Source organism: Genypterus blacodes, unplaced genomic scaffold (genome assembly GCF_046128005.1).
Source record: "Genypterus blacodes isolate CSIRO-AG114 ecotype Tasmania unplaced genomic scaffold, CSIRO-AGI_Gbla_v1 ptg000053l_1, whole genome shotgun sequence".
Lineage (NCBI taxonomy): Eukaryota > Metazoa > Chordata > Actinopteri > Ophidiiformes > Ophidiidae > Genypterus > Genypterus blacodes.
In genome coordinates this window covers 5,869,825-5,893,251 of record NW_027466865.1, presented here as the reverse complement: position 1 = coordinate 5,893,251, position 23,427 = coordinate 5,869,825, and the positions used below count along the sequence as shown (strand labels likewise).

At 43.0% G+C, this 23,427-nt stretch overlaps 1 protein-coding gene across 4 annotated transcripts; it reads right to left on the bottom strand.

Annotated features, from left to right (window-relative positions):
* Window positions 1-1,504: 1,504 nt before the first annotated feature.
* Window positions 1,505-22,353, bottom strand: sgsm1a (small G protein signaling modulator 1a). 4 transcript variants are annotated; one of them, XM_076150937.1, is made up of 26 exons: window positions 22,295-22,353; window positions 22,128-22,171; window positions 16,818-16,893; window positions 13,315-13,477; window positions 12,873-13,025; window positions 12,710-12,777; window positions 12,476-12,621; window positions 11,970-12,107; window positions 11,447-11,571; window positions 11,001-11,068; window positions 10,754-10,917; window positions 10,174-10,309; window positions 9,901-10,044; window positions 9,266-9,395; window positions 8,707-8,771; window positions 8,440-8,585; window positions 7,622-7,750; window positions 7,341-7,523; window positions 7,109-7,180; window positions 5,670-6,911; window positions 5,464-5,588; window positions 4,696-4,778; window positions 4,485-4,594; window positions 4,285-4,381; window positions 3,902-4,069; window positions 1,505-3,252 (listed from the first exon to the last, which is right to left on the bottom strand). In XM_076150937.1, exons 1-26 carry the CDS (start codon window positions 22,311-22,313, stop codon window positions 3,164-3,166), a joined length of 4,083 nt encoding a protein of 1,360 aa, XP_076007052.1. In that variant the 5' UTR covers window positions 22,314-22,353; the 3' UTR covers window positions 1,505-3,163. The 4 variants fall into 4 exon arrangements, with proteins under 4 accessions (XP_076007052.1, XP_076007054.1, XP_076007055.1 ...); XM_076150939.1 differs by having other exon boundaries at window positions 5,670-6,848; XM_076150940.1 differs by lacking the exon at window positions 9,901-10,044.
* Window positions 22,354-23,427: the final 1,074 nt, after the last annotated feature.

The window sequence follows — 23,427 nt, the reverse complement described above, 5'->3', positions numbered from 1 at the left end:
CAACATAGTTTTGTATTTTTCTGCTTAGGGGGGAAGAAAGGGGAAGAATGGCTGTAGTCGAGATTGAAACGTCGGCCAATCGCGCTGCTCTCGGAGCTTGCCCGCTGTGTCAGCCATTCGCGTCGCGGCGCCGTTGCGCCGTGTCAGCCAATCGCGTCGAGGCGCTTCATTCTCGTTGCTAAACACGGAAGCGACGCTGTGGTACGAAGGAGTTGCAGAACTACGACCGAACGCTACAAAGTAAGTGAACCGTGAAATATTTTTGGTTTTGTCGTCCTCTTCTTCGTAGTATTCGCTGCAATTAAACTAAGTAATGGTGAAATAATCGGCTCAGGTAAGCTTAGTTACGGTAGTTTGCTAAGTTACCCGGGACGTCTCGACATTTGTCTGACAGTTACTGTAACTCATCATGATACTACTTAACATTATGATTCATATTGATAACGTCACCTTCAGCGTGTTCATCTGTTGGCTAAATACTGCTGCAGTGTCACACTATGTTGTTATAATCATGTTCGCATTCACTGTTTACTTGTTAACAATAGCTATGGTGGGTTTGCTAACAGTACCTACAGTTGTACTGTTAATATACACTATGTACCTAGATCGATGACAGCTGTTAATGGCTGTAGATTATGACTCATTACAGTATTGGATGCAATAAAGCATGTTATTAGTGTAGTTTGTCCATTGTACAGTACTGTGTTACTGTTATCTTTAGATGAGCTCTAAACCTCAGAGCACAAGAAGCCCCAAAGCAGTGGAAGTGGCACGATCTCTATCCGAAGGTAAGCGTGACAATTATTTACTTAATACAGTCATTACTATGCAGGTAACTTGGACAATACAATGGTGCAGATAATATCAGTCAGATGAAGGACTGTACACTGAGTGACTCCATGGCTAAAAACTGATTCTGATCGTTTCATATTGAGAAATGCCTCATGCCTGCTCCATCTTCTCCAGCTTTCTTTTGTGCAATAAACTCACTCTTCTTTGTTTTTGTCTCACAGGATGAGCCTGGAGGAGCTCAGCATGCCACTGCCGGGGCTGCACCTTCATTTGGGTTGCCGGGTGAGATGAGCAAGACCATCCCTGTGCAGGACCAGAGGAAGGTTTGTGGATTGCAAACAGCATTTTTCACTCTGAAGCTGTGGCATGAGCCCCCTGTCCCAGCCCGACACACTGACACCTCTTCTGCCCCATCCCCTCCCAGATGCATGGATACTTGACTATCTTTATACTGTATTTTATTTATACTGTATATATATAGTTGTAACTGTTTATATTGTTAATGACACAATCAATTTAACTGTACTAACTTTATTTTGTAAATATGAATGATGTGAATGAAAAATTTAGTTGAGATACTGCTGCTAAATATATGAAGTTACCATATATTGATCCCAAGTTGTGTCCTTTATTTTGTGTCTTTTACGGCTGTTTCACTGTTTTCAAATGCATTTCATTTAGTAAAATCCACATCACAAGTTTTGGAAGATGATTAATCCATTTTGATTTTTTATTATAAGAACATATACCATTTAATATGTATGAATTCTTAGTACAGATTGTTGATTGTTTTACAATACACATTAAGAACTGGCCACAAAATAAAAAAATTCAGCTTTACAAACAAAGCAGCATCTGAATGAGTCAATAAATAAATAAATATTTGGCAAGTAAATGTATACAATAACGTAAAAAAAAAGGTTTTTCATTTTCTGACACAATAGTTAGCACTCACAAAAACACAAATATTAAATGCAATTAACCATACCACATTCATGAAACAACACTTGGAACAACTGAAAGTAAATGAGGCAATGAACGAATGACAAGCATCAAGGTTGAAGTGTATAGATGTCTTCACAAGGCCAGAATAGGTCAAAAACATGAACACAGTTTCCCTAATATACGACCAGGTCCTTGTAAAATGGCTATAAGCTGAGAATTACATCATACTGCACCCTCCATTTTGGACCTCTCTGTTTAGGCCACTGACTCAACAATATGAGTGACACATAAGGAACCAACAAAATGTCTCATTTGGTTACTGTGACTAAATCTCACAGCTACCCATATTGTTACTCAGATTCCAGAATTAATGTTTAATTCAAACAACAGATGTGTAGGAAATGCCGACAGACAATAGAAAAATCAAGGTGAGCAAATTGCAAAACTTCAAAAATAAGTTATGTCTGCTAGATGATGAAAAAATAACCTGGAGGACAATCAATTCATCAGCTTTGTTGCTGTGTTTTATCTCTGCTCAGAAATCCGTAAATCACTGGCATATCAGGTTATTATACTACAAATGAGAATATAATATAATCATTGCAATTTAAACACATTTGCTCTCTTTACAGTACAATATAATTAATACATAACAAATAAAGACATACTGTTTGGTAGACAAGGCAGCTCATCAACATAATGAAAACACTGGCTGATGCTAAACCTGTTGAAATCCAAATAATTCCAAATACATAATTTGACGTTGGACAGTAAAGTCCCGACTGACTAATCTAAAAAAAATCCTTTGGATTCTTGGAGTGATGTATTTTAAGAAGTACAGCAATTTAAACAGTGATGATCTCACTTTTAATATCTAAACATAAGGCATAAACTCTTTATACTTTCAATTTAATTTAAGACTTTAACTATTAAAATAATTCATTATCACAATGTACTTTATCTTTCTCTCATAAATATAGTCTCTGGATGAAATTCAACTCTGCAGCTTGGCTTGAAATGTGCAACTAAAACCATCTTTATCTCAAAATATTAAGTGCACTCAGATTGACACTTAAACATCTGACAAAAATATTAAAATTAAGGATATAGCTCTTCTATTAGACTTTTTCACTTCAACATACTGACAAATATGAAGCATAATAACACCAGCTGACAACACAAACAACATAGTGGATACAGGAGATAAGGCTCATAGCAGCAAACAGGCATTGTGCTGTGCAGTGTGTGTGTGTGTGTGCGTGCGTGCGCGTGTGTGAATGCCTGTGTGTGTGTGTTTGTGTGTGTGTGTGTGTGTGTGTGTTTAAGGAAGAGAGAGAACATGTGTCCTCATATGTATTTTAGTTTTGTGCTGCTACAACAATTCAAAGTGGACTTGGATGGGAAGGAAAGCAGTCAAACAGCGCCATCACTTGTTCTCTATAAGCATCTGCACCTTACACACCAGATCTCGGGCAAGGGTCAGAATCTGCTTTATGTTGTGATGCTCAGCCATTTCTGAAAGCAGAAAATCACACACAGTAAGGTCAAACGTCAGAAATGTTACTACTGTAGACCAGACGTTTTCAAAATGAGACATTGAGAGATGTGAACAGTTTGCATCAACATTAATTGGTCCCTGAAGTAGGGACTAAGACCTGGAAAAATAAATCTGAAATAAAAAGTTAAATGCTCTCACTAATAATCTTCACAAAAAAATACCTTTTTTCCTTAAGGAACAATGTGTTTAAAATCTGTTTCCACTTAGATTTCATTTGTATGTACTCAATACAAGATGCAAAGCTGCTGGACAGTTTTCACTGTAGCTTACAATGAAAGAAAATTGAGCTAAAAACAAAATCCAATCAAGCTTCTAATTATGCACCAGAGTTCCCCAATAACCATCCAGTTGACTTGGCTCTCAATTTCACACGATTTCTTTTCTATTCAACATAAACAGCTAAATTCTGCAGATATTTTTTCATATTCACAGTCAAACTATAAAAGAAAGAAGAAAGTAATTTGCCACATGTGTAGTTAACAAATATTATCCTATTTCTTATTGGACAAGTAGTTTCTGATCAATCCATCATTGATTGAAATTTGAGACTTGTTGACCATAAAGTGACACATGATTCCAGCATGTTAAAATGAAGGAACACATTACCATTGAAGAACTTGATGATGTCAGTGAAGTCCATGTTGTTCTCCAGGATAATGTCCCTGTAGATCTCCACCAGCGCCAGAGCAATAAAGAGGACAAAATGACTTGAGGAGACATACTTGGCTGCCCAGATGGTTTCCCAGACTGCAAACACATCATCATACACCAGCTCTGCAAGACAAAGCACAAAGGAGTGGGAGTCGTCACATATAGCTGTTTGAATGCTTGGCAGAAGGATGTGAGAGCGATATGAGGTGGGATCTGAGGGGATATATTGAGATTCGTTGGTGTAAAGGTTCATATTCTGGCATTATATCAACAAATAGGACTGAATCTCCTATTCCTCTAATTGGCACAAAACCATTCACAGTGTTCCATGTCTGTACCTCGCTTGAAGTCCAGAAGGAACCAGCGGTAGCAGAAGTAGAAGTGGGTGTAGTCTCCGTTCTGGTGCATGAGCTCAAACAGTTCAGAATCCAGGATCTATGTGGAAAAGCAGCACAGGAGAAGAAATAATAAAGTAGTTGTGGGAGAATCAAATATTGATTAACTCCAGTTTGTGGAATGACTAATGGTGCTGTGTCACCTGTATCAGAGAGCGCATGTTGGCAAAGTGAGTGTCCATAGCTCCTCCGTGCGGAAAGTTCTGATTCATTCTCTTCATCAGCTCAGTGAAACAGCTGAAGGCCATGGCCTCTGAAGGGAGAGAACAGAGAGGCAAGTGAGTGGGAAAACACTTCAACAGTAAAAAATACACCAAGAAGATCAATAAGAGCGGATCCAGTGTGTTGACTCACCATCGTCCAGAATGACCAGAAGTGGAGCCAATAGATCACACATGCCCTGCACATACCCAATATCAAGGTGCTGCCAGATGTAGCTGTAAATAACACAACAAAATGAATATGAAACATATCAAACAGACAAAGGGAAGCTATGCTTCCACCTGCACGTGTTAGTCAGTTGGTTGGTTAGATTTTTGGCCAGAATGATCTGGAAGTTCTTTTGGTAAGATGTGGTGGAGGGGAGAAGCCTTTGGCACTGGGGGCAATCAAGAGCCTGGATTCTTTTATGGGATTTCTGAACACTGGGAGTTTCATAGTACATCAATTTTAATAAAAAGAATAAGAATACATCTGGAATCTGTAAGGTAAAGCTACTTATGACAAATTAAGCCGGTCTTATTACCTATTATTGTGCTTATTATGTTTTCCTTTCCTCTTTAGGCCAATATACACATTTCCTTTGTTCTGCAGCATCCTTATGAAACAAACCAATTTCTGCTCAAAGGTCATTAAAGGAACATTTATTTGATAGGAGCACAAGATAAGCAGTGACAGATGGTAATGGGGCGCTATGAAATGTTCCCTCAGCTGATGAACATTACGAGACAAACACCAATAAACCTGATGGTGTCTCAAAAGCATTGTGGGTACATTCTGCTAGAAAGCATCTGTCCCTCCTAACATATTAGTTTCTCAAACCCCAACTATGACACACCCTATGGATTTAAAGAATATGTGAGTGTGTTTACCCTCATTGCACCCCTGATGCTGCTCCTTTACCTGCACATGATGTTACGCAGTTTCTCCAGGTTGGCTGGAGTGAAGTACCAGTAGTTCCTGTCACAACGTTGCACATCCTTTTCAATGCGGTGCAGATTTAGTGTATACAGGTCCAACAGCTTTTGCTGAAACAAAAAATAAGAATACCATATAAAAAAGTGTAATATGCTTGAGGATGCATTTGAGATCTATAAGAAGTGACATACAGAGAAGGTTCTCCCAGCTGATTCTTCAGAGGTCACCTCATTCTTGCTGTCTCCAGTCCCAGCCAGAGAGTCAAAATGAGTGTACAGGCTTTCCATCTCTGGCTCCTCAGACAGGATGGACTCAGTTCCCTCTGGACTGAGCTTTCCCTGCTCACCTTCCAGTCTCATATCTAGGTGGGGGGCCTCAGAGGAGTCCTCAGAGGAAGACGATGCTTCACAATGTCCCTTCCTACTCCAAGGCACCATGGAAACTTTGGCTGTGGGGATCTCCTCCATCTCTATGGCTGAGGGAGAATCATCTGATTCAGTAAATGCCTGGGATTCATTATTCTGAGTGTTGCTAAAGGCTTCTCGTGCAGACAAGACTCCTGAGAAAACAAGGTTCTTCTCCTCTACTTCAGCAGCTCTGGGATCTGTGAGTATTTTTTCTTTTTCTTCAGCTCTGACTGTCACCTCAGCTTCCCTAAATTTATCCTCCTCCATTACTGAAACTACAGTCTTTGGTCCACTTTCTTGTTTTTTTTCCTCGTTTGTTTCAACAGGTTTCTCTGACTGCAATGTCTCTTCATTGCTCACCATCAGTACCTCTTCAACAGGTATGAATTGTTCTCTGGATTCTGCAGCTAGAGCTGATACCACCATATTAGGCACTTCTTTTTCTTTTGTCCCTGACTCTAAAGCTTTCATTTTGTTACTGTCTACCCGAACTTCATCTTCATTGGCTCCCTTTGCTTTAGCACCACCGGGACCGACAGCATCCTTAGATTCCTTAACATTGTCTCGTTTTTTGAGTGGCAGACTTGAACCTTCAAGCAATCCAGCTTGGGCATCTTCTGTCTTTTTGGTCCTTTCAGGCGTTGCCTCCTGCTCTTTGACCCCACTCTCCATTTCCTCTACACTCTCTACCACGGCGTCCTTTGCAGGTTTGACTGGGCTCTGTGGTGGTGGTGGGACAGTTGTAGGTTTGGTTGCTGCATCAGGTGCGGCACTGTCCTCTGTGCTCAGCGAGCCATCCGAAAGGCCAGAGGTGACAGAGAAGTTTCGGGAGGAGGGATGTCCAGAGTCAGGCGAGCCAGTCCCGTTCTGGACTGCTCCGTTGGGCATCTTGGGTGCCTGTTTGGTCTCTTCAGTCTTAGGTTCTGTCTCGATCTGGTCTACCTCCTCTACGGACTCAAACACCTGAAAGAACAAGCCAGAGGGAAGCAGGCTACTCCAGGGGAAGGGATGGGAGGATGTGAAGAACTAGCAGGAGAGAGAATTTAGGGATGAGTAATATTGGTTCAAAATAAAAGTGGAGGTAATCACATTCATTATATTGGATGTATAAAGATATTTCAATTTTTTTTAGGTCATTTTGAAAGGCTTTAAGAAAACAAATATTTATCAAGATGTTAATATTAATCCTAATCTAATGTAGGACTGTGTTGAGACTTTGATACCTGCGTGCTGCTGCTGGAGTCACTCTGCAGACGAGCCAGACTCTGTCTGTCTGAGCTGCAGCTCTGGGACGACTGGGAGCAAAAACCATTGAGTCAAGTCTGCATTCTGTCATTTACTTAGACATCAGAAACATAAAAAAAATTTCCTCTCTACGCTGTTTCATTATGAGCCATTACAGCATGTACAGTTTCTCTGTTACTTATAGTGTGCATGTGTGTGTTATTGCATTACCTCATTGCTGACAGTGGAGTCGTGATGGATCATCTTTTGAACAGAGCCGTCCATGCTCACCGCAGAGGAACACTTGGCTAATGCAGCAGCATGCTGCTCCTTCTCCCGCTGGCGGACGATCTCCTCACAGTCCAGCCACTCACGCATTGTCTGTTCATAAGAGGCTCTGACCTGCTCATCCACCTAAGGAGGGGTTAGCATTCAGGCATCAAAGGTCAAAGGGCCATGAGATTTGAGGAAAATGATTTAGAAGCAAAGTCAGAAATGCAGAAACTACCAACCTCCTTTCTCTTGGCTTCAGACATCCCAAACTGATAATGGCCCAGGAGGAAGGGCCACACTTCCTTACGCAGAGAGGGGTCCACACCACCGAAGTAGACCAGACGAAGCAGCTCCTGCTCCTCATAGGCCTGGAGAAAGGAGACTTGACTTCTGATACAGCACTGACACATCTTCAGATATTCACTCTCTGATATTCAGATATGCTTTACTACATTATAATGGCCTGTGGAGTCTGGTACAGTGACGGGGTGCCTGATCTCACTTAATGAGGAAAGGTAAGAGTGCATGTTACCTTTCCTCACAGGCCAATAAATGTGTAGTAAGACCTATAAAGCAGTAGAGTCCCTCTCCATTGACATTTAAAAACACAAGGTTGAATGTAGAGATGTAAAGCAATTGAAAAAGTATAAACAGGACCTTTTAAGTGCTTCAAATATATCAGCTTTAAATGTGAAAAGCAGATCCAAATTTATGACAGAAGGTCCTTGATGAGGTACGAGATGTTCCAGAGGCTGAGACATTAATGAGGCTAACTACAAATATAATGATGTATAATTCATGTCAAAAAACCTTGCTGAGTCACCATGAATCCAGTTTTATGTGCTGTAACTAATGTTTATGGGAGCAAATAGGAGCTTTCAGTCAGAGAGTCCTCCTTCATGCGTAGCACTGTGTGACTAATGGAGCCACACAATTAATATGGATGAGAAAAAGGAGTGACAGAGTGGTGTATGTGTGTGTGTGTGTGTGTGTGTGTGTGTGTCAGACAGCATATTGTCAGGAGCTAATGTGAAGTTTGTATTGCAGCCATGCTTACAGAGCAGTCCTGGAGGAAGGTCTGCCACACCTCGGCTGTGAGCCCTGTGAAGGCGTCACGCGGGGCGTCAGGCTCCACAATGGTGTGATTAACAAGAGCAGAGAGGTGTGTGCGGACCGTGGAGAGGTGACGGCAGTATGCCAGCCCTAGTAGACAACATCATAAATTATTGAATGCCTATGCGGAATCTATATTAGTTGGTTAAATAGATCATATTGATCTGTTGCATTAAGAGTGTTTCAACATTAACAATAAATGATCACATACAGCCGTAAAATGCCCGAGAGATGATCTGATACTTCATATTATCACACAGCAGCTTCAAAGGAGCCCTGCAGGAAGAAACATCATAAAACATCAGACACACACACACTTCCACGTTATGCAACTATAACAGTCCCACAGTCCCACATGAAGCTTTTCTAATGAAGCAATTCAAATGTAGCACAAAGCATCCACATTGTCCTGAATAATAGGTTGAAATGCAGAGTTAATTGTTATAACAGTTATTGAACTGTGGCTTGTGAGCTGATACATAACACACGCTGGCCAATCAGCTTATCTGCCTTGATTATCATGTCATTATTCTAACACATTGGCATGCCACTTATATAAATGTGACAACATTGTCTTTCGGTAATTGCTAGTTTCTAACATTCTGGTTTCTGTGCCAGTCTGCTGTGTGCCAGTTTGGAGATGGTTGTTGCTTTGTTAGCAGGTGGGCTCCTGCTGACTTTGGGAGTTTCCTGCCACAGTACAATAGCACTGAAAGCAAAAAGGTTCCTTTAGGCTACATACTGTAGGCGTGTGCGTGTGTGTCTCTTACCTCTCATGGTTGCACCCTTTGTGTGGTGCCCCATCAGAGAAGCTCCCCTGAGAACAGGAGGAACACGAGGACTTCCTGAGAGTGGGATGCCACATTGTAACTCCCTGATCCATCAAATCTGGGGTATTGACTGCAGCAAGCAGGAACACAAACACACAAACACAATCAACAAATTGCAGTGGATTGAAGATTAATCACACAGATGATTTGAACAAAGCTGGACACATTTTGCCCCACATTTGAAGCAGAATTATGATCGATTGTGATCAGAGCACGACAGGATTTCAGTTACAATACAACAAGAGCAAAGAGAAAAATGAATGTAATAGGTGTGGAAACCTCCCCATTTACAATCACATCATACAGAGATTAAGATCAGCGCAGATAATTTGAGCAAGAGCCTTTTGCAGCAACTGCCATGATTGATCCATCAGTAGTCCACAGTTTAAAGGTTATTGCCTTGTAATGTAGTGAAATAGCCGAGGTACAGGGTGTCTCAGCTATTTCACTTGAGTGTCTGTGCCCTTAATAATAGGACACATCAATAAATGTCACCAGAGGCACAGAGGATATTAAATACTGGGAGCAAAGCAAGCTGATAGATGAACAGATTAGCAGAGGTGTGACAGTGTTACAGCTGCTTCCTGTGAGTGAGCGTGATTCTTCGGGACAGCTGCAGGAGCGTTTGGGGACAACCAGGCTCCCCTCTTCGAAGGGGGGCTGTCCACTCAGTTGAAGGGAGAAGAAGGAAGTCAGATGGGGAGGATGGGTTACAGTCACTGTAATGAACAATGAGCAATATTTTCATCAAAAGGCAACAGTGTGGAGAGGCCAGTGGGTGCTGACACCAACACCCACACAGAGACCACCACGTTATCAAGGCTCTCTGGAGGCAAAAGCTCTCTCACCGAGCTCTGATTGGCTGTTTGGAAACAGGATGCGGAAGACATAGTCTGTGGCCTCATCCTCCTCTTTGTCTGAGACGGAGTCTGGGGATCCAGATCCCTGAGGAAGCCTCTTCCGCAGCTTAGGGAACACCTTTCCCTGCCATGAGAGAGTAACTGCTGATAAATGAAGCAAAGCACCAAACCAATGCTAAACCATCCATGGGATTATAAAAAAATGAGTGAATTGGTGTGTCTCTCTGTGTGTGTGTGTGTGTGTGTGTGTGTGTGTGTGTGTTGAAGCCTATTAATAGTTGTTTTCATTATTCCGAACACCCACCAGATACAACACTGTTCACAGTCTAACAAAGGCAGTCATTCAAGTGGACACTTTTTGTATGATGTGTGTGCAGCCATCAGTATCACAACCAGCATCAGGTATCATGGGCTGCTGCTTCCCATCTCTAATGTCTAATGTGTATTGATTTATTGATCAAATCGGGTTGATTGACACTAAAGCATTTCAGTAATGCCACCTTGTCACTGGAACAATGTCTGCTAAGAGACATTTGTGCTCTGAATCTGAAAACCCTAAAGATCAGACCTTTCCCCTCTGGGACCAGAGTGGGGGGTCCAGCTGGCCATGGGGGAGCAGACCATTCTCAAGGCAGGAGATGAACTGGAGCAAGTGCCCTCCTCTGGGGAAGCGAAGCGGAGGCCTCTGGATCCCATCCTGACTGACCAGAACCACCGTTCCTCCACTGTCCACTAAACATTGGAATATAGACTATTTCATTAAATTATTCCTGATTATTAGACAAATGTGAACTGTACCTGGATCCCAAACTCACCTTGTTGATGACAGTGCAAATATACAATCTCCTCCAGACGGATTGTCATGGCGAAGTCCCAGTATACACTGAAAAACATTTAATCAAATACCATCTGAAAACCAGCTAACATGTAACAACAGGGAGTGTGTTCCCTGCTGAATGCAATAATCTATTTTAGGTGAGAGTAACCATGCACACACACAGCAACATAATAAGGTTTGCTCGTCTGAGAGATGTTTGAGTCAATAAGGCATCTGGTCGCTGCTGGCTCGCTAAAAACACGGCTCATCATCTCAACTGAAGTCACACTGAGGCTCCAGTAAAGACACACACCACACAGAATCCACGCCTTTGTGGAAACTCATCGCCTGTTATTAAGGGTTTTTCTAATATTCTCAGCCTCCGGGCTTTGTTGACAGAAGCAATCACCATTATCTGATTTTGCAGCTGGTTAAATGCCGCACCTGTGCTCATAGTCCAGATCGCCCACGGAGCCGTTCATGAGCTGGTTTGGTGTCCACTTCAGGGTCATGATGTCAGCGGTCTGATGCAGAGAGAGGTAACCTGGGATGGCCTCCATGTCGTCCCGCTGAAACAACACAACCCAAAAACCACCAGGTTGATTTAGGCACCTGACTGAAGTCCTAGAGTATGTGAGGGTTTTTGTGTTGTAAATGAGCTCTTCATATAATATAGATAACAAAACTTGTAAGCCATCCTTCTCTATTTGGAGTATATCAGATGCTTTGATTGATGGTTATTCCTGACACAGCAGGCAGGTTAACGACACTTTAATAGCCATTTGTCTTCATCTAGAAGTAAATCCCTCCTTATTCGTGATTAACGTGTACTTAATGAATGTGTTATTGCCAGATGTTTGAGAAGATGGATGTGTTTGCGATGAGATGTTCCTTTTCTATCAGGTATCATTCTTCAGGCGATCAATATCTTTTATGAACCATGCAGAAGAGGAATTGGAACTGTTACCGGCTGCACAAGCACATTGTTTTTGCCAAACAGCAGCATCGCCCTGCTGTTCTGATGCAGCGACTCCACGTAATCTCGAGCCGAGGGGGAGGGGGAGGGGCGCTCGTCCATGCTGCTACTGGAGTGGCGCTTCTGGATCTGCAAAAGATGCAAGATACCACCCATCCTGACGTCACATTGGGTTGCACTTCAGTACAAAACTCACACTTGTTCTACTTGTTACGTGTTTAGCTGTGACCATGCAGACGAGCAGTACTGGGTCACTGATCATTTGAAGAGTGAACCAGAGTGAAGGATTCAGATTCACTTCGTGCTTTCCCCTGGAACACACTGTGCTTCACACAATGCAGTAATTTTGTCCAAGAAAGATCTCTGACTGGAAACTCAGACTGAAACCCTGCCTGTCCGCTAATGCATCACACAAAACACACACTGAAGTAAACAGAGCCTGGAACGGTGTCACTGTGCACACCCCTATACTACACATTCCCCGTGTTGATACATACACACAGAGTCGGCCTCTTGGTGGGAGAATCCTGCCTGCAATGGCCACCGTGGATACGATGTCGCTGCACCAACTCGTCAGCGGAGGGGTCCGTCCAGAAGTGGTCAGCTGTCTTCATCTTGGTGTACTCCAGAGCACAAGGTCCAACTGTCACATGGAAGTTGCATGTTTATGTGTGTGGTTCTAAACATGCAAACAAACCAACATCAATACTAACAATGGCGCAGATAATTACCTAATAAAGACGCAAGGATGGGTCCGTCTACAGGGTCCATGAGAACAGCCTCTTTCTCATAGTATTTACTGGAGGACAAATGTGAAATGGGAGACTTGGATGTGATGAGGAGTTCTCTGTAATTCAAACAGTTGCAGTTTGACATTTGACCTTCTCAACTCACCTGCTGTTTTCCACCAGGTAGAGCACAATCTTATCCAGCACCTTTTCGAACAGAGCCGTCCGGATCCACAAGTTCTTTACCCCCTGAGGACCAAGGCTGGGCAGTCTGGGCAACTTTCGCATGCTGTCTTGACTCTGCAAGCTCTGGCTCCGTCTGCAGAAGGACGGAGATTGGGTCCAAGGATTTAGGAGTATAGCAAACGTGAACCTTATGATCTCCAATTCATGATTCAGACCTTATAAATATGTATTATTTTGATGCCTTTCAAAATAAAAATGAGCCCTTCAAGTAAGCAGACAGACATTTATTTTTATCGCCTTTGTTCTGAGTTGCATAAAACCAAAACAGCCTTTGAAGTGAGCTTTGATGTGCGATGTGACGTGTGTGTGTGTGTGTGTCTGTGAGTGTGCATGTTCTCTCTCTCACTCTCTCTCCCTCTCACTTTGTCTCAATGATTTGCTCGACTTCCTGGGCTTTCCTGCACAAGTCCTCAGCCGGGGTGAAGCTCTTCCCCACCTTCATGAAGAGCGCAGCAATTTTGTTGCTGCGCAGAAAGCCAGCTGCTCGCCGCTTCAACCCGTGCAGGACACAAGCCTCCACTGCAGCTAGACGGACACACAAAACAAGCAACAGCATCAACATGGCATCAACATAGAGACAAAGCAAAAACACAGGAAAGATGTTTAAAGCTTTTTGTTTCATCCCTTTTTGCATGTGTCTTTTTGGAGATTACGCTCAAATATATACACACTTCTACACACACACACACACACACACACACACACACACACACACACACACACCGCATAAAATACTTTCTATTCGAAAAAAAGAAGATGTGTCATTGCCACCTGATGTACCTGGCGTTTTGCATCTGTGAGCATTTTGTGCCACTGCTCCCACATGAAATTCCACTCCAAGTATTAAAACATATTTTTCCCCATACCGCATTTTAAAAACAGATTTTTTTTTGAGTCAGCAGTGAGACGCCCAAATTATTTTGTAAATATATTTTATAAATGTATTCATTAAACTGTAATGCACACACAAACACACATGCACACACAAGTGATGACACACACGATAACCGTCTCTGGCCCGAGGAGCAAAGCAGACGGCGCTCTTCTATCTGAGGCCTACGTGGCACTGAGCCGCGTTGACATTTGAGTTCTCTTTCAGGACTAATCCTGTGGCACTGTTCACATGGGGTCACGGGTAAGGCTGGGGTTACCATAGCAACCTGGGTTGATGGAGCGATCCAGCAGCTCAGGGAGAGATGATAGGAAGGAGGGGGTTGCGATTCATATCTCTTTCCCCCCCCCCTCTCTCTCCCCCCCCCCCCTATCTATTTAGTATGTTAATCTTTTCTTCTGTCTCCTCTGCACTTTTCTTTGTGATTTTGTTGCAGGTAATAATGAGAGCAAGGAGCTAAATGTAGCAAAGTGTCTGACCTTTCAGCCTTCTTATTCTCGCCATTCCTTCTAATTGAGCGCGAGTCGTGTGCAGTTTTCACATCATTCATCACGCATCACAAAACACTGCGTGGTGACATAAACTGACACAAACGCACTCACACACAGGACATGTGTTGATGGGTCAGCAATCCGGACATGGGTCAAGTGTTAACTTTTATACATTCAGTAAAACGTTTTAACCACACATAGCACTTAGATGTGTTGTCAGTGAGCTGGCGCCTCTCTACACTCACTCCTGTAACGGTTAGAACAGCTGCCAGACTATGTTGCCTCCAACCGTCCTGTATCTCTGGCAACTGAGTGCATTAAGAGACTGTTGAACTCTTATGTGCCACAGAGCTGACCGAAGCTTCACTGACTAAAAGCTCTAAAGCAACGTTTCAACATTGATGCGGCTGCTTGACCTCTCACGTAATCGTGTAAATCACTTTGAATCAAGTATCTCCTCTGAGCAAAGCACAACCTCAAACAACACAATGTAGAGAGATTTTAGGTTTCTTCACTCATAAATATCTGGGGTCACCTTGAGGTTCCATCACTGGTCCACGCATACAGTTTGAGCATCATTGGAGTCATGTATGTGGTACAATAGCACATAGTTGCTTTACTGCATTTCTGTTTCATATCATATTACGGAACACATTTGGATTTAATGAAATTGCTGCTATGAATGCTTTGTTTTCGATTCGTCCTTCATTTCCATAACATGTTGACGTCACAATTTAAAACACTTTAAAGAGACAGGACATGAAACAACCCATTGTCACTCAGTGTGCACAGTGCTACTGCAGCAAAGGAGACACGTTAAAGCTTTGTTTCAAAATACATCAAAATAACATGTGAATCTGAATCATCTCTGTATTTATTGGGCCACCTTTCTCTGTTTGAAAGGGAAATTGTACAGCTGAGTTTTGACACACTGCATACTTTTCAGATTGTCAAAGAACTCGAGAGCAGGAGGACAAGAGGAGGCTTTTTCTGACGCATACAAAAAGAGGAGCGAAACAAAATGGTCTTCACATTTATGTTTGAATTTGAGCTTGAAAGGGGAGAATATTTCTACCACAGGACAGGAAAAGTGTTAGAATTACTTGTGACCTAACGGCTGCAAACAGCCACAGTTTCTTATTGCCTTCACTGCTGCACTCAGACTGATTTATTTGTATGACTCTTCTTTGTAATGAGAGACTGAAGGAGCTGTAGCACTCTTTCACATTATTAATGCTTTGCCATTTAAGGGACTGTATAAAAAATATTTAAAAAAAATACTAAGCACAACAACCATTACAGCCGCTACTTTACGACCATTAAGGCTAAGAGAAAGATAATAACGACAATAAATCACTGAGTCTGTCTCTGCACAAACAGCCTCCAGTTAGCAGGAATATCACATTTTCTGGAAGGAAAAGAAGACACTTGTGTGATCACACTGAAATCCTCAAATATATCTTGGTACTGATTACAGTCCTGGATGGGTTCCACTCAGCCAGACATCTGATGAGTGTGAAAGCCTGCTGGTACCTGTGTGTATGTGTGTGTGTGTGTGTGTGTGTGTGTGTGTGTGTGTGTGTGTGTGTGTGTGTGTGTGTGTGTGTGTGTGTGTGTGCAACCCCACTGAGCTTCATCAGGGCCATTTGGAGGCAAGAAGATGAACATTTGGTGAAAATATTGAAGTTTACACGTCGTTTCTATTCATATTCTGTATGTCAACACTATGTGGATATTATGTGGCTATGGCTATTATACCTGGCTGAGTGACTAATATTTTATGTATTTTATGTTTTCATTTATGTTAGAATAGGCAGGTTTCTTGTGTCCACCCCTTAAGGCCTTTCCGTCTCTTGTCTTTTGTTTGCTTTGGCTAGACAGATATCGTTGCTGCAAAAAATAAATGGCAACGGAAATAACATAAAAAAAGATAACAGAACCTGTCTCAGTTTCTCAGTCATTGGACATTGCACAGCGGCCATACAGGGCACCTGGACCTGCTGTTTAGTCCTGAAGGAGGGTGCTGGTTTACCGCCCATCACTGACTCAGACCTTAAGAATCTACTGGGATGAGAGGAGAAATGTCTTCAAGACTACTGGACTTGTTACTTAGTCTTAAGAACTACTGAATGGGATCTTGCCTGCCTGAGCTTAGCACCCCACTTATTCCACTTGACACCCAGTGACTCTTAACAACTCCAGCAACTTTCACGTGACTCCCATGGAATCACCTGGTACAAGGCGTGATGGACTTGATGGACAAATGACTCACACTATAGCTTTACATCCCAAGACTGACTCAGAACTGAAGAAGTTACTTGGATAAATGATGAAACCTCTTCATGCTTAAGGTGTAATTGAATGATCAAGAATAATATGCAATAAACACACAGGCTGTGTTTGAGGACACAGATGGATTCATGCCGCAGAGGTTATGAATGAGGAAAAACAGCATGATTCATTTGTGCGTTTGGTTACTCACCACAAAACGACACAATATGGCTGCTGTCTTCGTGAACAAATTTCCTGGTGACTGCTTCCTCCATAATCTGCTTCACCTGTGAATGACACGGCAGATGTTGGATGACTCATTCATTAAGATGCTACAACCGCCATGAGCGGAGTGCCGAGGGTTTGCTGGCGTCGGCTGGAACGAGTGATTGATGGAACATAAACGTATGTGTGTATAATGAAGAGATGGAACGTGGCGAAACGAAGGGAGGCAAACTTAAGGGGGGAGAGAAACATTATGGCTGATGCTGAGTGGGAAGAGTGCATGTTAAGTTGGAGATGAGTCATCAGCTCTCATCCCAAAGGATCTCTGCTGGGATGTGGAGGTGGAATGTATCAGGTGGTGTTGGTGGGGGGGTTCATTCCTCAGAGACCCTCTTCCTCAACATCTTCTTGCGCTCAGCTGGAGGAATTGATTCTGTTGCGTCAAACCCTGATGAAATCCTATTCAACCGCACACGCACACCCACGCCCACACACACACGCTGACAAGGTAACGTTCATTAGGTTTTGTCGTCACGGCGATGTGCCCCTCTCTACTCAGGCCGCTCTTCACAGAGACAGAGAGCCGCTGCTGCATCAGTTCCCTCCCGTGACTATGGAGACGTGTCGTGTCGTGTGTGTGTGTCTGTGTGTGTGTGGGCACTGTGCTGTAACCTGCATGGGGAGTATCAACCTCCGGACACACAGATAGCTGTAATTTCCTGTTGTAATGAGTCTGTCCACAACAGGCTTATTACGCTGCCTGCTGCAAACCTCTGCCAAGTTCCTCCTCCACACACACACACACACACACACACACACACACGATTGATAATTTCTGAGCCCGACACATAAGCAATGTCATATTTTTGCTGGGAATCATATAATTGTCTCAGGTCTTTCAGCTCCTCACCTTTACAGAGTGACACTAACCTGATAGAGCCAGAACATTTGTTAGCCGTGAGGCGCTCTGGGCTGCTCTGGGCTGCTCTCTTAGGCTTCCATCGCCACAATGGAGCGATGCACGGGCTTTTCTTTTGGGAGGATAAAAGCGGGAAGATTGGAAGTATCAGCACGGGGCCCCTAACACACCCACTGACATTGTGAGATACAGAATACATCGCAAACATTGATGTCTGCAACATCGGACTACGTGACCTGCTCACCTCTTCCTCCCCCATTGCCTCAGATGATGACATCATATCAACTGGAGGGGGTTTCAACAGATTGGATGGAGTGTGTCAATATAATTCTCATATAATTGCCCACCAGTTGCTGCCTTCTATGCAAAAGGCTAACCCTCAAGCCTCATATTAAAGAGAGAAGGAGAAATCAATACAGGGAAAAGGAGAATGCACAATAGGCTGCGGTCACAGAGAGAAATCAATGTTTAAAGTATGACGGATCTTTTGATATCTGATATGTGTTGTTTCCTCCTTTGCCCGACGTTAATATGACGACGGTGTGGCCTTTTTGCAGCAGTTGGTGATAATGTAAAAGAAATGTCATCATCTTGGTTTGCCAATATGATCACTGCGTCACAGTTTAAGGATTAGGATCAATAACGACCATAAATCCAAACAAGGAAGTGTCAAAATCCCAACTGAGTCCATCTTCACATCTTTACATCAGATATTCTCCCGAGGCTCCATTTTACAGACTAGCTGAACATTTCTAACTTCATCTAGGTTACACGCGGTGGATGAAATATGATGCCAGCAAGTTTTAAATTAAGTGACTACACACACACACACACCTACAAACAAACACATATTTCAGATTTGCGCCTACACAAGCTGCACAAATGCTGGCGGGTGGAAATTTCCCACCGAAAACAATTTATTTTTCTATCAGCAGTGAGAAACGTCTGCCCACTGAGGACTGATTGCACCCTCACTGCTAATGCAAGATGAGACTGTTAATCTCTCACTCTTCCTGGAAAAAACAAAGGAAAAGGTTGAGAAAACAAACTTGCAGAGCGCCGCCGCCGAACAACATTTGCATAAAGAACCTTAATGAGGCAGCAAAAATGTCCAGCATGCATCAGCAGCATTTCCATCTTCAGCATCAGCACAAATGATTCACGGTGCCAACAGAACACGGACAATTCACATATATAAATGCACAAAAACGATTTCCGTGTGCACATGACGCACGTACAGCTGAATTGAAAAGTTGACGACGCAGATTTTCTCCTCGAGCTTTATTGGCTGAGGTTTCTCATCTGGGCGACACATCAGGGCCTCTGAGGAATTTACATGGTGAGGTGTCTGAGCGCAGACAACCTGCAGGTTTCTATGGAGACGGCACGTGTCACGCCACTTCCACCTAAGAAGACGCGTCAACAAGATTCATTCATATCGGAGGTAAACAGAAACAAATGCGGCTTTCCGATTACAGTAACCGACGTTGTAGTTACACCGTATGAAGGATTACGAACGTTTACAGAGTCCTGCTGCTAATTTAATAAGCATGAATCAAACATGGGCACAATAAACTATATAGCGTTTCACAGATAAGAAGCCATAGCAGCAAATCCTAATGAATCTCCTCTCAGCAACCAGTGCAGCCTGAAGGGATCAAGCCCAGTGACAAAACACATTGAGAGTTTTCCAATTAACTCCCGGAAAAGCAGAGCTGAGGAATAAAAGCCAGAGAAAAGCCCCCATCCATTAACATCCACTGTGCCTGCGGATGAATGGAAGAAGAAGAAGAAGAGGCCGAGCTGTTATGCAAGTTAAGCCGTGCGCAGAGAGCCACATTTGAATTCTAACTGAACCTTGGAATTGTAATTACACTTGTGAATTCCATTTCTGTTGAACGATGACGTTGTTGGGTTGCGTTTTATCCAATAAGACGGATCAAACGTGAAATTCAATCAGAGCGCCACAATATAATATCCCTGTAAAGAGCTGTGGTTCAGCTAAAATGCTTTACATTGGATTCACCCTTCACCCTCCAGCTGATATATTTAACATTGAAATCTGGGAGATCCTTGAGGAAACTTAACCTTCACAGCACAAACACCTTGCGTACTTCATTTTGATAGCACAATTTCCACCCTAATGGTGCAGAAACCACTTTAAAAGCTGGTGTGACTCAGACGTCTCCTTCTCTGTGGGTACAGTTAATCCTGTCTCATCCATACCAAAGCCTGCATGGATTCACACGCAAAAGTCACAAAACACATACGTTGGTCTGTATGTAACAATCTCCAGCAGTAATAAAGCTTTTTTTTTTTACCCCTTCACCTGTGCATCTACTCTGCACGTCACGCCAATGTCAATATCACAGACAACAGTGTTTGCTGGATTATTTTGCAGTGCTGAAATCTAATCCCAGGTGAGCCGCCGGCCTTCACACGGAGAGCGATAGAGGAAAGTAAATGAATGGCGCAGCTCTCTGAGGCCTGTATGTAGTTAATGGTCTCTCGCCCTTTCTCTCTCTCTCTCCTTTAGCAAACACAGGTGTGTGTGTGTGTGTGTGTGTGTGTGTGTGTGTGTGCATGCATGATTTAAACAAAGGCAGAAAGAGGAGCGCAATTAGAGCAGGAAAAACACGCACATGCACAGAGGCGAGCCGGACAAAACAGAGAAGAAAGAGAACTCATTCAAATCAATGTTACGCCAAATGGTGAATACACAGGCTTGTGTACTCTGCCACGGAATAATGGCTGGTGTCAACGTATATGCGTATGTGAGCAGACTGGAGGCTCTGGACAAGCAGAATGTCACGACACGCAGCCAAGAGACACCATATGGTACAACACACACACGCACACACTCACACACACACAAATGAATAATTATGATCACATACTGCTGCAACAGAGGTACAGACATCAACACATTCTTAGTCTTATTATCATAGCTACATAACAAATGTATTACACCACATTGCTGTCAAATGTTGATGAATTTGTCTGTGGGAATGATTTCTCTCCTGCACATGATGTCATATTGTTGCGTTCAGCGCTGCGGTTTCATTAAGTGTCTCCGAATGGCCGAATGTTCTCAGGCTGCTTCCGTCGTTCACCCTTACGACCTCCATCAGGCCGGCCTGTTTGTTCATACCAGCTCTGCTCTCTGCTGATAAGAGCCTAAACCAGGCTCAGCAGGGGGAAAAAACATAATCAGATCAAAGTTCCTCCTCAGATCCCGAGTGTGATTTTCATCTCTTTGATTCTTGGGCTTAAGTGCTGTAATTGACAGGGTAAACCGGAGACGCAACTATAAGCCAACATCAGCAACTGTTAACCAGAGGAAGATAACACTGAGTGGTAATGTGACTTAAAAGCAGCCGACTGAAATGCTCAGGACAACAATAGTGAATGAGTGACACTTTCCACCCCATTAAACATGCTGTTAATGGAGCAAAGGAATGTGATAAATGGCTCCAGGTGAGATTTTTAACCAAGCAAAGCCGATGAGTTGAAAGCTGCGGGTGCACTGGGAGGCTCCTGGTATGAAGTGAATGTGTAAAAAGGAACAAACCTCCTCTGTGTAGTAATGAGCACCAATTACAACGGGACAACAGGGACACACACATCAGTCTGCTTCTTCTATTGATTGTTTTTATTATGATTTTTGATGAGTTGTAGTGGAGAGTTTTAGTGTTTAAAGTGTTTATATCCCGTCATGCCCCACCCTTCCACTGAGTTAGCCTCTGTTAATCTGTGTGTGTGTGTGTGTGTGTGTGTGTGTGAGTGTGTGTCTATGAAAGAGGCCTCTCATTCATCAAGATGAACAAGACACAGCAAATCAAATCTGAAGGTTTAACAGGCAGAGATAATCAAATGATGAGGATGATGATGGTGATGACACTTTTAGTTTTGTATTTACTGATCTCAGATTTTCTGTATTTCTGCTGCTGAACCCAAATATTTGTGACTGATTGACACGAACATTGGAAACCATTCAAATGCACCTGCTGCTTCCATATTGGCTTTCACTCACCACACACACACACACTCAGCTGTTGGCTTGGAGAACAAAGCCTCCGTTTCAAACCACAGCATTTGAACGTGAACATGACACGCACGCACGCACGAACACACACACACACACACACACATGAAAGCAAATGTTTCGTCAGCAGCAGCAGAAGAAGAGGCTGCGATCACACGTACGTCACAAGTACAAACAGCTCACACTCTGATAACAGAGATCAGCTGACAGCACAGACACACTCTTCCAGCTCTACACACACACACACACACACACCTATACACACACACACACACACTGGCGAAGCAGCGTGTTTGCTTTTCCGCCTGGATCAGTGCTGATGTGACACCCACCTCCTTCTTGACGGTGCGCAGCAGCTTCTGTCGGGTCTCTGCCTCTGAAACATACCGCAAACACACATTTTACACACACACACCAGCACAACACACCGCGTGCCACATTCCCAGTTAAACACCAAATGTATTGACATATGTATGTTATCCGCGCTTTTTTCTCCCACCTGCCATGATTGTTGCCATGGATTCAGTCTCCTGTGCCTGCGAGCTGCACCTCCCATCAGCTGAGTGCTGCTTCTATACTGATGGGGGCTCGGCGCTCCTCCTCTTCCTCCTCCTCACACACTCCTCTTAAAGATACACGCGGCGTTTTAGTGCTGAACAGCTCAAACATAAATGAATAATTTACCTCTTTAGACATTGTTAGCACAGTCCGAGCTGTAAAGCAGCACAACTTTAACGATACAGACCAGTTCGTGTGGAAAAACGTGTTGGAGTGATGATGGTATAAACATCCGGGATGAGCTTTAAACTATCATTATTTATATGAGCTTTATAATGTAAAGAATACTTAAAGGCAAACAGATTATTAGCCCAGAGATCAATAATATACTGTACTCCTCCTGTTGTTATCTGTGCCGTATTTCCGTCAGAGAAAAGAACGTTTACTCTTTACGCCATCTTGTGGTCAAAACAAGAACAGACTGGGAAAATGCTTCGACTTTATTATAATCATTATTATTAGTAGTAATAGTAGTAGCATTGCTGATATATTATCATCAGGAGTATTATGTTCCTAATAAGAGATAAAATGGTACGTAACCGCTCACACATTTGGTTGACGAGCTGAATACAGCAAAGTGTCAGATCTTAATGTCATCCTTACATGTACTTCAGCAGGTCAGGTCAGGCTCTGATCCTACAGTGCAGTTTGAGACAGTTCACTGCATATTTGCGTCATACTCAAGTCTCTAAACAAATGTTGATGCTCATCACGGTTATTCTTACACAATACATATGTCTAATATTGTCCACTAGGTGGCGACTGTATCATCTCAGGCTTCATAGGAGTTTCCTGAGGCCATGCGTCCAGTTCTGCTGGAGGGCCGAGCTGTCAGGGAGATCAGGTAGTGAAAGAATGGACTGATAACACAGGGTGACAGCAGTGGGAAGGGAATGAGAGGAAAGCTGCCGGGCCACTTAGAGTTCTATCTTGAATCAAGCATGAATACCAACAAAATCCCTTTGAAGATGGAAGGTTGATGTCAAACCCAATCCTGAATATGTGCTGCAGTATTTCCTGAGACTCTAATTGTATTAATCTTGATAATAATCCATAGGAAGGACATTTGGAGAT

Coding starts and splice junctions, on each gene's coding strand:
- sgsm1a (XM_076150937.1), bottom strand. Junction 16,894..22,127: donor TGCGCACCGTCAAGAAGGAG/GTGGGTGTCACA, acceptor TGTCATTCACAG/GTGAAGCAGATTATGGAGGA. Junction 3,253..3,901: donor CATCATCAAGTTCTTCAATG/GTAATGTGTTCC, acceptor TTCTGCTTTCAG/AAATGGCTGAGCATCACAAC.